General features: G+C 48.9%; 1 protein-coding gene across 5 annotated transcripts in view; it reads left to right on the top strand.

The window, feature by feature from the left end:
- FUBP3 (far upstream element binding protein 3) overlaps nt 1-14,498 on the top strand; it is a 217,507-nt gene that overhangs the window by 103,378 nt on the left and 99,631 nt on the right. For 3 of the 5 annotated variants that reach the window (XM_069237062.1, XM_069237059.1, XM_069237061.1), the window contains one exon: nt 13,051-13,198. In XM_069237062.1, coding sequence (XP_069093163.1) covers nt 13,051-13,198 — 148 coding nt within the window. The remainder of the gene's footprint in view (nt 1-13,050; nt 13,199-14,498) is intronic. The other 2 variants (XM_069237058.1, XM_069237060.1) reach the window with 1 other exon arrangement.

Consider the following 14,498-nt stretch of genomic DNA (forward strand, 5'->3'; position numbering starts at 1 on the left):
GCTTCCGCGTTCGCTGCTGCTTTCCGGCACCGGCTGGCGTCCGAGATCCGGGGTGGGCGTGGCTGCAGAGCCTGCCCCCTCTCTATGCATCAGCCATCTTGCCGGGGGACTGTTCTTCTTTCTATGAATTCTGAGTTCAGTCCTTCAGTACCATCATTGTTCTGTCTGAACCAAAAGATGAATTTACTTTTTTTTTGCAGAGATATCTCTCCATTCTTTGGACTTAAAACATTGTTTCAGATCCTAGTGATAAGACTAGACTCAAATCTTGTTTTGTTGGGAAAACTAGCAGCGATGTCTGTAGGAAGTTGGCTCTGTATGTGCTATTTCAAAGTAAGGAATAGCATGCACAGAGTCCAAGGGTTCCCCTTAGAGGTAAAATAGTGGTAAAAAGAGATAATACTAATGCTCTATTTTGTGGTAGTGTGGTCGAGCAGTAGGCTTATCCAAGGAGTAGTGTTAAGCATTTGTTGTACATACACATAGACAATAAATGAGGTACACACACTCAGAGACAAATCCAGCCAATAGGTTTTTATATAGAAAAATATCTTTTCTTAGTTTATTTTAAGAACCACAGGTTCAAATTTAACATGTAATATCTTGTTCGAAAGGTATTGCAGGTAAGTACTTTAGGAACTTCAAATCATCAAAATTGCATGTATACTTTTCAAGTTATTGACAAATAGCTGTTTCAAAAGTGGACACTTAGTGCAATTTTCACAGTTCCTGGGGGAGGTAAGTTTTTGTTAGTTTTACCAGGTAAGTAGGACACTTACAGGGTTCAGTTCTTGGTCCAAGGTAGCCCACCGTTGGGGGTTCAGAGCAACCCCAAAGTCACCACACCAGCAGCTCAGGGCCGGTCAGGTGCAGAGTTCAAAGTGGTGCCCAAAACACATAGGCTAGAATGGAGAGAAGGGGGTGCCCCGGTTCCGGTCTGCTTGCAGGTAAGTACCCGCGTCTTCGGAGGGCAGACCAGAGGGGTTTTGTAGGGCACCGGGGGGGACACAAGTCCACACAGAAATTTCACCCTCAGCAGCGCGGGGGCGGCCGGGTGCAGTGTAGAAACAAGCGTCGGGTTCGCAATGTTAGTCTATGAGAGATCTCGGGATCTCTTCAGCGCTGCAGGCAGGCAAGGGGGGGATTCCTCGGGGAAACCTCCACTTGGGCAAGGGAGAGGGACTCCTGGGGGTCGCTTCTCCAGTGAAAGTCCGGTCCTTCAGGTCCTGGGGGCTGCGGGTGCAGGGTCTCTCCCAGGCGTCGGGACTTTAGGTTCAAAGAGTCGCGGTCAGGGGAAGCCTCGGGATTCCCTCTGCAGGCGGCGCTGTGGGGGCTCAGGGGGGACAGGTTTTGGTACTCACAGTATCAGAGTAGTCCTGGGGTCCCTCCTGAGGCGTCGGATCTCCACCAGCCGAGTCGGGGTCGCCGGGTGCAGTGTTGCAAGTCTCACGCTTCTTGCGGGAAGCTTGCAGGGTTCTTTAAAGCTGCTGGAAACAAAGTTGCAGCTTTTCTTGGAGCAGGTCCGCTGTCCTCGGGAGTTTCTTGTCTTTTCGAAGCAGGGCAGTCCTCAGAGGATGTCGAGGTCGCTGGTCCCTTCGGAAGGCGTCGCTGGAGCAGGATCTTTGGAAGGCAGGAGACAGGCCGGTGAGTTTCTGGGGCCAAGGCAGTTGTCGTCTTCTGGTCTTCCTCTGCAGGGGTTTTCAGCTAGGCAGTCCTTCTTCTTGTAGTTGCAGGAATCTAATTTTCTAGGGTTCAGGGTAGCCCTTAAATACTAAATTTAAGGGCGTGTTTAGGTCTGGGGGGTTAGTAGCCAATGGCTACTAGCCCTGAGGGTGGGTACACCCTCTTTGTGCCTCCTCCCAAGGGGAGGGGGTCACAATCCTAACCCTATTGGGGGAATCCTCCATCTGCAAGATGGAGGATTTCTAAAAGTTAGTCACCTCAGCTCAGGACACCTTAGGGGCTGTCCTGACTGGCCAGTGACTCCTCCTTGTTATTCTCATTATTTTCTCCGGCCTTGCCGCCAAAAGTGGGGCCTGGCCGGAGGGGGCGGGCAACTCCACTAGCTGGAGTGTCCTGCTGGGTTGGCACAAAGGAGGTGAGCCTTTGAGGCTCACCGCCAGGTGTGACAATTCCTGCCTGGGAGAGGTGTTAGCATCTCCACCCAGTGCAGGCTTTGTTACTGGCCTCAGAGTGACAAAGGCACTCTCCCCATGGGGCCAGCAACATGTCTCGGTTTGTGGCAGGCTGCTAGAACTAGTCAGCCTACACAGATAGTCGGTTAAGTTTCAAGGGGCACCTCTAAGGTGCCCTCTGTGGTGTATTTTACAATAAAATGTACACTGGCATCAGTGTGCATTTATTGTGCTGAGAAGTTTGATACCAAACTTCCCAGTTTTCAGTGTAGCCATTATGGTGCTGTGGAGTTCGTGTTTGACAGACTCCCAGACCATATACTCTTATGGCTACCCTGCACTTACAATGTCTAAGGTTTTGTTTAGACACTGTAGGGGTACCATGCTCATGCACTGGTACCCTCACCTATGGTATAGTGCACCCTGCCTTAGGGCTGTAAGGCCTGCTAGAGGGGTGTCTTACCTATACTGCATAGGCAGTGAGAGGCTGGCATGGCACCCTGAGGGGAGTGCCATGTCGACTTACTCGTTTTGTCCTCACTAGCACACACAAGCTGGCAAGCGGTGTGTCTGTGCTGAGTGAGAGGTCTCCAGGGTGGCATAAGACATGCTGCATCCCTTAGAGACCTTCCTTGGCATCAGGGCCCTTGGTACTAGAAGTACCAGTTACAAGGGACTTATCTGGATGCCAGGGTCTGCCAATTGTGGATACAAAAGTACAGGTTAGGGAAAGAACACTGGTGCTGGGGCCTGGTTAGCAGGCCTCAGCACACTTTCAATTGTAAACATAGCATCAGCAAAGGCAAAAAGTCAGGGGGCAACCATGCCAAGGAGGCATTTCCTTACACAACCCCCCCCCAAACGAAAGAGGATGAGACTAACCTTTCCCAAGAGAGTCTTCATTTTCTAAGTGGAAGAACCTGGAAAGGCCATCTGCATTGGCATGGGCAGTCCCAGGTCTGTGTTCCACTATAAAGTCCATTCCCTGTAGGGAGATGGACCACCTCAACAGTTTAGGATTTTCACCTTTCATTTGCATCAGCCATTTGAGAGGTCTGTGGTCGGTTTGAACTAGGAAGTGAGTCCCAAAGAGGTATGGTCTCAGCTTCTTCAGGGACCAAACCACAGCAAAGGCCTCCCTCTCAATGGCACTCCAACGCTGCTCCCTGGGGAGTAACCTCCTGCTAATGAAAGCAACAGGCTGGTCAAGGCCATCATCATTTGTTTGGGACAAAACTGCCCCTATCCCATGTTCAGAGGCATCAGTCTGCACAATGAACTGCTTAGAATAATCTGGAGCTTTGAGAACTGGTGCTGAGCACATTGCCTGTTTCAGGGTGTCAAAGGCCTGTTGGCAGTCCACAGTCCAGTTTACTTTCTTGGGCATTTTCTTGGAGGTGAGTTCAGTGAGGGCTGTCACAATGGATCCATATCCCTTCACAAACCTCCTGTAGTACCCAGTCAAGCCAAGGAATGCCCTGACTTGAGTCTGGGTTTTTGGAGCTACCCAGTCCAGAATAGTCTGGATCTTGGGTTGGAGTGGCTGAACTTGGCCTCCACCTACAAGGTGTCCCAAGTAAACCACAGTTCCCTGCCCTATCTGGCATTTGGATGCCTTGATAGAGAGGCCTGCAGATTGCAGAGCCTTCAAAACCTTCCTCAGGTGGACCAGGTGATCCTGCCAGGTGGAGCTAAAGACAGCAATATCATCAAGATAAGCTGTGCTAAAGGACTCCAAGCCAGCAAGGACTTGATTCACCAACCTTTGGAAGGTGGCAGGGGCATTCTTTAAACCAAAGGGCATAACAGTAAACTGATAATGCCCATCAGGTGTGGAGAATGCTCTCTTTTCTTTTGCTCCAGGTGCCATTTTTATTTGCCAGTACCCTGCTGTCAAGTCAAAGGTACTTAGAAATTTGGCAGCACCTAATTTGTCAATGAGCTCATCAGCTCTTGGAATTGGATGGGCATCTGTCTTGGTGACAGAATTGAGCCCTCTGTAGTCCACACAAAACCTCATCTCTTTCTTTCCATCTTTGGTGTGAGGTTTGGGGACTAAGACCACTGGGCTAGCCCAGGGGCTGTCAGAGCGCTCAATTACTCCCAATTCCAGCATCTTGTGGACTTCCACCTTGATGCTTTCCTTAACATGGTCAGACTGTCTAAAGATTTTGTTCTTGACAGGCATGCTGTCTCCTGTGTCCACATCATGGGTACACAGGTGTGTCTGACCAGGGGTTAAGGAGAAGAGTTCAGGAAACTGTTGTAGGACTCTCCTACAATCAGCTTGCTGTTGGCCAGAGAGGGTGTCTGAGTAGATCACTCCATCTACTGTACCATCTTTTGGGTCTGATGACAGAAGATCAGGGAGAGGTTCACTCTCTGCCTCCTGATCCTCATCTGTTACCATCAACAGATTGACATCAGCCCTGTCGTGGAAGAGCTTAAGGCGGTTTACATGGATCACCCTCTTGGGGCTCCTGCTTGTGCCCAGGTCCACCAAGTAGGTGACCTGACTCTTCCTCTCTAGTACTGGGTAAGGGCCACTCCATTTGTCCTGGAGTGCCCTGGGAGCCACAGGCTCCAGAACCCAGACTTTCTGCCCTGGTTGGAACTCAACCAGTGCAGCCTTTTGGTCATACCAAAACTTCTGGAGCTGTTGGCTGGCCTCAAGGTTTTTGGTTGCCTTTTCCATGTACTCTGCCATTCTAGAGCGAAGGCCAAGTACATAGTCCACTATGTCCTGTTTAGGCTCATGGAGAGGTCTCTCCCAGCCTTCTTTAACAAGGGCAAGTGGTCCCCTTACAGGATGACCAAACAGAAGTTCAAAGGGTGAGAATCCTACTCCCTTCTGTGGCACCTCCCTGTAAGCGAAAAGCAGACATGGCAAGAGGACATCCCATCTCCTTTTGAGCTTTTCTGGGAGCCCCATGATCATGCCTTTTAATGTCTTGTTGAATCTCTCAACCAAGCCATTAGTTTGTGGATGGTATGGTGTAGTGAATTTATAAGTCACTCCACACTCATTCCACATGTGCTTTAGGTATGCTGACATGAAGTTGGTACCTCTGTCAGACACCACCTCCTTAGGGAAACCCACTCTGGTAAAGATACCAATGAGGGCCTTGGCTACTGCAGGGGCAGTAGTCGACCTAAGGGGAATAGCTTCAGGATACCTGGTAGCATGATCCACTACTACCAGGATATACATATTTCCTGAGGCTGTGGGAGGTTCCAGTGGACCAACTATGTCCACACCCACTCTTTCAAAGGGAACCCCCACCACTGGAAGTGGAATGAGGGGGGCCTTTGGATGTCCACCTGTCTTACCACTGGCTTGACAGGTGGGGCAGGAGAGGCAAAACTCCTTAACCATGCTGGACATATTGGGCCAGTAGAAGTGGTTGACTAACCTCTCCCACGTCTTGGTTTGTCCCAAATGTCCAGCAAGGGGAATGTCATGGGCCAATGTTAGGATGAACTTCCTGAACAGCTGAGGCACTACCACTCTCCTAGTGGCACCAGGTTTGGGGTCTCTGGCCTCAGTGTACAGGAGCCCATCTTCCCAATAGACCCTATGTGTTCCATTTTTCTTGCCTTTGGACTCTTCAGCAGCTTGCTGCCTAAGGCCTTCAAGAGAGGGACAGGTTTCTTGTCCCTTACACAGCTCTTCCCTTGAGGGTCCCCCTGGGCCTAAGAGCTCAACCTGGTAAGGTTCAAGCTCCAAAGGCTCAGTTCCCTCAGAGGGCAGAACATCTTCCTGAGAAGAGAGGTTCCCTTTCTTTTGCTGTGTTGCAGTTGGTTTCCCAACTGACTTTCCTTTCCTCTTGGTAGGCTGGGCCATTCTTCCAGACTCCAGCTCTACTTGTTCACCCTGTGCCTTGCATTGTGCTCTTGTTTTCACACACACCAGTTCAGGGATACCCAGCATTGCTGCATGGGTTTTTAGTTCTACCTCAGCCCATGCTGAGGACTCCAGGTCATTTCCAAGCAGACAGTCCACTGGGATATTTGAGGAGACCACCACCTGTTTCAGGCCATTGACCCCTCCCCATTCTAAAGTAACCATTGCCATGGGATGTACTTTTCTCTGATTGTCAGCGTTGGTGACTGTGTAAGTTTTTCCAGTCAGGTATTGGCCAGGGGAAACCAGTTTCTCTGTCACCATGGTGACACTGGCACCTGTATCCCTCAGGCCCTCTATTCTAGTCCCATTAATTAAGAGTTGCTGTCTGTATTTTTGCATGTTAGGCGGCCAGACAGCTAGTGTGGCTAAATCCACCCCACCCTCAGAAACTAGAGTAGCTTCAGTGTGGACCCTGATTTGCTCTGGGCACACTGTTGATCCCACTTGGAGACTAGCCATACCAGTGTTACCTGGATGGGAGTTTGGAGTGGAACCTTTTTTGGGACAGGCCTTGTCTCCAGTTTGGTGTCCATGCTGTTTACAGCTATGACACCAGGCCTTTTTGGGATCAAAGTTTTTACCCTTGTACCCATTGTTTTGTGAGGAGGCTCTGGGCCCACCCTCCTGTGCAGGTTTTTGGGGGCCTGTAGAAGACTCTTTACTATTTTTAGTTTTGGTTGTCTCATCACCCTTCTGCTGGGGAGTCTTTGTGACCCCTTTCTTTTGGTCACCCCCTGTTGAAGTCTTGGACACCCTTGTCTTGACCCAATGGTCCGCCTTCTTTCCCAATTCTTGGGGAGAAATTGGTCCTAGGTCTACCAGATGCTGATGCAGTTTATCATTGAAACAATTACTTAACAGGTGTTCCTTCACAAATAAATTGTACAGCCCATCATAATTACTTACACCACTGCCTTGAATCCAACCATCTAGTGTTTTCACTGAGTAGTCAACAAAGTCAACCCAGGTCTGGCTCGAGGATTTTTGAGCCCCCCTGAACCTAATCCTGTACTCCTCAGTGGAGAATCCAAAGCCCTCAATCAGGGTACCCTTCATGAGGTCATAAGATTCTGCATCTTGTCCAGAGAGTGTGAGGAGTCTATCCCTACACTTTCCTGTGAACATTTCCCAAAGGAGAGCACCCCAGTGAGATCTGTTCACTTTTCTGGTTACACAAGCCCTCTCAAAAGCTGTGAACCATTTGGTGATGTCATCACCATCTTCATATTTAGTTACAATCCCTTTGGGGATTTTCAACATGTCAGGAGAATCTCTGACCCTATTTATGTTGCTGCCACCATTGATGGGTCCTAGGCCCATCTCTTGTCTTTCCCTCTCTATGGCTAGGATCTGTCTTTCCAAAGCCAATCTTTTGGCCATCCTGGCTAACTGGATGTCCTCTTCACTGGAGTTATCCTCAGTGATTTCAGAGTTGTTGGTCCCTCCTGTGAGGGAACCAGCATCTCTGACTATTATTTGTGGAGTCAGGGCTTGAGAAGCCCTGCTCTCCCTAAGTAGGACTGGAGGGGGGGAATTTCCCTCCAAGTCACTATCTTCATCCTCTGAGTTGCCATCCTCAGAGGGGTTGGCCTTTTCAAACTCTGCCAAAAGCTCCTGGAGCTGTACTTTGGTAGGTTTGGGGCCCATTGCTATTTTCTTTAGTTTACAGAGTGACCTTAGCTCTCTCATCTGTAGATGGAGGTAAGGTGTGGTGTCGAGTTCCACCACATTCACATCTGTGCTAGACATTATGCTTCTAAAAGTTGGAATACTTTTTAAGAAACTAAAACTGGTTCTAGAATCTAATTCAAACTTTTACCAAACTTTTAAACTCTAAAAGAAATGCTAAACAGGATCTAACACAAGGCCCTAGCAGGTCTTTTAAGAATTTAGAAAACTTTTCAAATTGCAAAAATCAATTTCTAATGACAATTTTGGAATTTGTCGTGTGATCAGGTATTGGCTGAGTAGTCCAGCAAATGCAAAGTCTTGTACCCCACCGCTGATCCACCAATGTAGGAAGTTGGCTCTGTATGTGCTATTTCAAAGTAAGGAATAGCATGCACAGAGTCCAAGGGTTCCCCTTAGAGGTAAAATAGTGGTAAAAAGAGATAATACTAATGCTCTATTTTGTGGTAGTGTGGTCGAGCAGTAGGCTTATCCAAGGAGTAGTGTTAAGCATTTGTTGTACATACACATAGACAATAAATGAGGTACACACACTCAGAGACAAATCCAGCCAATAGGTTTTTATATAGAAAAATATCTTTTCTTAGTTTATTTTAAGAACCACAGGTTCAAATTTAACATGTAATATCTTGTTCGAAAGGTATTGCAGGTAAGTACTTTAGGAACTTCAAATCATCAAAATTGCATGTATACTTTTCAAGTTATTGACAAATAGCTGTTTCAAAAGTGGACACTTAGTGCAATTTTCACAGTTCCTGGGGGAGGTAAGTTTTTGTTAGTTTTACCAGGTAAGTAGGACACTTACAGGGTTCAGTTCTTGGTCCAAGGTAGCCCACCGTTGGGGGTTCAGAGCAACCCCAAAGTCACCACACCAGCAGCTCAGGGCCGGTCAGGTGCAGAGTTCAAAGTGGTGCCCAAAACACATAGGCTAGAATGGAGAGAAGGGGGTGCCCCGGTTCCGGTCTGCTTGCAGGTAAGTACCCGCGTCTTCGGAGGGCAGACCAGAGGGGTTTTGTAGGGCACCGGGGGGGACACAAGTCCACACAGAAATTTCACCCTCAGCAGCGCGGGGGCGGCCGGGTGCAGTGTAGAAACAAGCGTCGGGTTTGCAATGTTAGTCTATGAGAGATCTCGGGATCTCTTCAGCGCTGCAGGCAGGCAAGGGGGGGATTCCTCGGGGAAACCTCCACTTGGGCAAGGGAGAGGGACTCCTGGGGGTCGCTTCTCCAGTGAAAGTCCGGTCCTTCAGGTCCTGGGGGCTGCGGGTGCAGGGTCTCTCCCAGGCGTCGGGACTTTAGGTTCAAAGAGTCGCGGTCAGGGGAAGCCTCGGGATTCCCTCTGCAGGCGGCGCTGTGGGGGCTCAGGGGGGACAGGTTTTGGTACTCACAGTATCAGAGTAGTCCTGGGGTCCCTCCTGAGGCGTCGGATCTCCACCAGCCGAGTCGGGGTCGCCGGGTGCAGTGTTGCAAGTCTCACGCTTCTTGCGGGAAGCTTGCAGGGTTCTTTAAAGCTGCTGGAAACAAAGTTGCAGCTTTTCTTGGAGCAGGTCCGCTGTCCTCGGGAGTTTCTTGTCTTTTCGAAGCAGGGCAGTCCTCAGAGGATGTCGAGGTCGCTGGTCCCTTCGGAAGGCGTCGCTGGAGCAGGATCTTTGGAAGGCAGGAGACAGGCCGGTGAGTTTCTGGGGCCAAGGCAGTTGTCGTCTTCTGGTCTTCCTCTGCAGGGGTTTTCAGCTAGGCAGTCCTTCTTCTTGTAGTTGCAGGAATCTAATTTTCTAGGGTTCAGGGTAGCCCTTAAATACTAAATTTAAGGGCGTGTTTAGGTCTGGGGGGTTAGTAGCCAATGGCTACTAGCCCTGAGGGTGGGTACACCCTCTTTGTGCCTCCTCCCAAGGGGAGGGGGTCACAATCCTAACCCTATTGGGGGAATCCTCCATCTGCAAGATGGAGGATTTCTAAAAGTTAGAGTCACCTCAGCTCAGGACACCTTAGGGGCTGTCCTGACTGGCCAGTGACTCCTCCTTGTTATTCTCATTATTTTCTCCGGCCTTGCCGCCAAAAGTGGGGCCTGGCCGGAGGGGGCGGGCAACTCCACTAGCTGGAGTGTCCTGCTGGGTTGGCACAAAGGAGGTGAGCCTTTGAGGCTCACCGCCAGGTGTGACAATTCCTGCCTGGGAGAGGTGTTAGCATCTCCACCCAGTGCAGGCTTTGTTACTGGCCTCAGAGTGACAAAGGCACTCTCCCCATGGGGCCAGCAACATGTCTCGGTTTGTGGCAGGCTGCTAGAACTAGTCAGCCTACACAGATAGTCGGTTAAGTTTCAGGGGGCACCTCTAAGGTGCCCTCTGTGGTGTATTTTACAATAAAATGTACACTGGCATCAGTGTGCATTTATTGTGCTGAGAAGTTTGATACCAAACTTCCCAGTTTTCAGTGTAGCCATTATGGTGCTGTGGAGTTCGTGTTTGACAGACTCCCAGACCATATACTCTTATGGCTACCCTGCACTTACAATGTCTAAGGTTTTGTTTAGACACTGTAGGGGTACCATGCTCATGCACTGGTACCCTCACCTATGGTATAGTGCACCCTGCCTTAGGGCTGTAAGGCCTGCTAGAGGGGTGTCTTACCTATACTGCATAGGCAGTGAGAGGCTGGCATGGCACCCTGAGGGGAGTGCCATGTCGACTTACTCGTTTTGTCCTCACTAGCACACACAAGCTGGCAAGCGGTGTGTCTGTGCTGAGTGAGAGGTCTCCAGGGTGGCATAAGACATGCTGCATCCCTTAGAGACCTTCCTTGGCATCAGGGCCCTTGGTACTAGAAGTACCAGTTACAAGGGACTTATCTGGATACCAGGGTCTGCCAATTGTGGATACAAAAGTACAGGTTAGGGAAAGAACACTGGTGCTGGGGCCTGGTTAGCAGGCCTCAGCACACTTTCAATTGTAAACATAGCATCAGCAAAGGCAAAAAGTCAGGGGGCAACCATGCCAAGGAGGCATTTCCTTACAATGTCCTTTTGTCAAATCCAGGCATTGCACACTGGATCACAGCCTGTATATATCCTGCCATGCCAGAGCCGAATGCCCTCTCGGAGTAGTGGCGCCTTCAACTAGGGGCGTGGCTGCCACCTCTGCACTATTCGCTGGAGTGCTCTTACTGGATGTAGGCATAGTACCATCCATGGTCCTCAACCCTCACCTTCAGTAGTCAGGACCTTCATCAGCAGTGGAGCAGGCACTGTGACAACCTTTTTCATTGAGGTATGCACCATTTGCGTTGTTGCATTACGCCTAATGTAGTATGCCATTTTGAAATCTTAAGTTGCGTTTTTGAATCAGTGAAACTTTCCATGTTAGAAAAAAGAACCGTTTATCCGTAAGTACAGTTCTCCAGCATTATTTATTGCATGCGCCCAATCTCAGTTGGTTTTGAGGCCTCCATTAACTTCGTGATACAAGCTACTAAAATCTGACCACTCGTGCAGCTGAGGAGGGTTGGAACTATGCCCCCCCAACCTGGTTCGCTGGAATTTGAGTCGTGAAATTAAGTTTAGTGGCTGGTTATAGTCTAATGCGGTTTTCAACCTTTTCCCCCCAATGTCAGTTGCCGTATTGGAATACTGCTCTGTTTACTCTCCTTACCAAGGGTACCTAGCCAGATGTTCTAGCAATAATTGAACCATGTGAGTCTATGAAAGATCCAGTGGTGGAGACATTTTATGTTATGTTTATATGTATGGCAGACATGTCACCCGGGAGGGTTTTTAGTGCCTAAGGAGGGTGAACTGCCCTAACTAGAGTTATTGGGAGAGCTTAGTTTTCAGTTTCTTGAGGAAATCTTTGAGCTGGTTGCTCTGATATGGAAGGGCATTCCAACCTTTGTGGACCAGGGAAGAAAAGGCTCATCCCCTGGCTTTGCAGATGAAGGGAATGTGCACGAGGAACAGGTTAGCAGAGTGGAGGTGTCTGGTGTGTGGAATTGGATGCCACTGTTCATGTATGCTGGGCTGAGCTTTTGTAGTGCCTTATAGAGGGGTGGGGGTGTCTGGAGTTTGCTTGGATATGTGCAGGTGAAATGGCTTTTTGAGAGTATGTCTGGTTGCTGCTGCGTTTGCTTGGAATCTCTTGGTGAGTGGCATTGATGATGCTGAAGTAAAGGGTGTTGCTGTAGTCTATTCTGCTCGTGATAAGTGCTTGTGGGACGGATCTTCAGGCGTCCAGCGGGAGCCCTCTAGACTTGACTTTCTTGAGGATGTGGAGGTAACTGTGTTGATGTAGTTGGATATAAAGGTGTGCAGGCTGGATTTCCTTCCATAGATTGATACAGGATTTAGCTCCTAAGCTAATATAGTTTTTATCCAAAAAAGGACTCTACGCCCACCTTGGCTACCTGCATTAGGCCTATGACATTTATAAAGGTCAATAAGAAATCAGCAGTAACCCAGACGTGAAGTGTACGTCTCATGCGTCTGAGTGTAGTGCGTACCTCTTTCCATACTAAACCTGCCGATTTTGTCATTCTCTTACAATACAGATTGTCGCTTTCTGGGATCTCACATGAGCACGTTCTCCTTTGAATTCTGCTGTTGGGTCCTACTTCGCTTTTTACCCTGGAAGATTTCAAATAGGTGTAGGATTGTGTACATTGCATAGTTTACACCATCAGTACTTTCAGTAAAGTTACACCATTGCACATCTGTCTCATATACAGAATGACTGCAGCACCCAGCCAGACTGCTCGTCGCTTTTCATGCGGTAGCTCTTGAGGCCAGTAGCTACGTTTAAAACACCTCTGAGCTGCTTCCAGACAAGCCCTTGCCAATTGTGGTACAATACAAGTGCTGTGTTGCCACTAAAATATTCTGCCTCTTTTAACCCATCTCCTGTAGAGAATCTGACTGCTTTGAGTTCTCCGGACCACCTAGCTCAAACTAATGTTTAGAAAGTTTCTCCTGGGCATGTGGGATATTGTATGAAGCAGTGGAAACAGAAACAGTGTTTAGTGTTAAGTATTGTCTTTGTGTCAGACTGTGTTTTGTCCCTGATTATGTATCACTTAAAATATGTTCCGGACATATGTTTATTTCTGCTTCTCTTTGTTGCTCTATTTATTTGCAGTCTTTCAGTTGCTTATTGTTTTTCATTACCTGCACGCCCCTTTGGGGTATTTGTACTTATCGGTTTCTGCTAATCACCTTTCTTGTTCCTAGTTCTCATGTTATGGCAATTGTCCTCCTGGTGTCTACCTTTTGTGTTCCTTTATTTGTCATTTCCTTCCTTGTTCTGTGCCTCACTGTGTCTGATATTATTGTCCCCAGTTTTCTCAGACTCTCACTCTGGGTGGTTCTCCTTCTGCACCTCAGGTCTCGGTGCCCAGGTTCGCTGTGGGAATCGTGATAGGAAGAAACGGGGAGATGATTAAAAAGATCCAGAATGATGCCGGGGTTCGGATTCAGTTCAAACCAGGTGGGTCTGTTCTTGCTATGCTGCACAGATAACATAGCAGGCTTTGTGCACACTGGCCCAGTACAGTATTTGTGTCGGATGAGAACCTGATTTTACCAATGCATGTTGAAGTGCCTGTATTCCACTCATGGGACCATTATGACTGCCCAGTGACCCTCATGTGAAACCCATTCTTCGGGTCTGTGTCTGTAGCCAGGACACGAACGTTCATTGGGCAGTAGTTGAGAGCTTTGACAGGCAAGCCCAGTGCACGTGTAACAACTCCTGTTGGCTCCTGAGTCTTTTTGCTTGCAGCTGTGCCTTTATCAGAGCTAATTTCTCCTTTTTTGTAGTACTTTATCACCACTGCAGATTTCTCACCTCTGAGCTTACCTGTTTTCAATTAACAAAAACACTGACCATTATTAAGCGGTTTTCTGAACAGACAAACTAGGTGTAGCCTAAGAAATATTCTGTTGACTAAGTGGGGGTGATATCCTCTTTGTGAGTGGTCGTAGAATAGCCACCTAGATTCTTAAAAGTACCATTAAAAAGGTCAGACAAATGTTGTAGTTCAAAGGACAAAAAAGTCTTTCCTCCAAATGCATGTTGCTATATCTGACTCCTCCTCAGTGGCTTGTGCTTATTGGTCCACAGAGGACTCCGTAAGGAGCTCTTAGTTGTGAGGCTTTCAAGTGTTGTATCCACTGCTTAATAGATTTTGTAATTCCTACATAAACAAGTAACATGTTTCTTCATGAGTACTAAGGCCCTTATTATGAACTCGGTGGGAAAACCCGCTGAGTTCAGTGCTGGCAGTCAACAAATGACCGCCAGCGAGGAGAACCCCCCCCCCCCCCCCAGCCACATAATGAACATTCAGCTGGGCCTGAACATTGACAACTGGCGGCAATGTAGCAGTGCGGCTGGTGCAGCAGCACCCGTTGCACATTTCACTGCAGGTAAATCGGGCATTGAAATGCGCGACGGGGCTGTGCATGGGGCCCCCTGCACTGCCCATGCCAAGTGCATGGGCAGTGCAGGGCCCCCCCAGGGTGCCCTGACTCGCCCATTCCACCAACCTTTCCCTGGCAGGTAAACTGCCAGCGAAGGGCTGGTGGAAACTGACACATCTGGCGGGCAGCGCTGCTCGCCGTGTTGCCCTGTCGGATATGTAACTCCGCCATCCCCAGGCTGCCTGGTGGCGGAAGCCTGTCCGTGGCAGAGTTACAAAAGTGGCGGTTCTGCCACGTTTATTATATGGCAATCTGGACCGCCATGCTGGTGGTGGTAATTAGCGCCACCGCCGGCATGGCGGCCC

Source organism: Pleurodeles waltl, chromosome 6, assembly GCF_031143425.1.
Source record: "Pleurodeles waltl isolate 20211129_DDA chromosome 6, aPleWal1.hap1.20221129, whole genome shotgun sequence".
Taxonomy (NCBI): Eukaryota; Metazoa; Chordata; class Amphibia; order Caudata; family Salamandridae; genus Pleurodeles; species Pleurodeles waltl.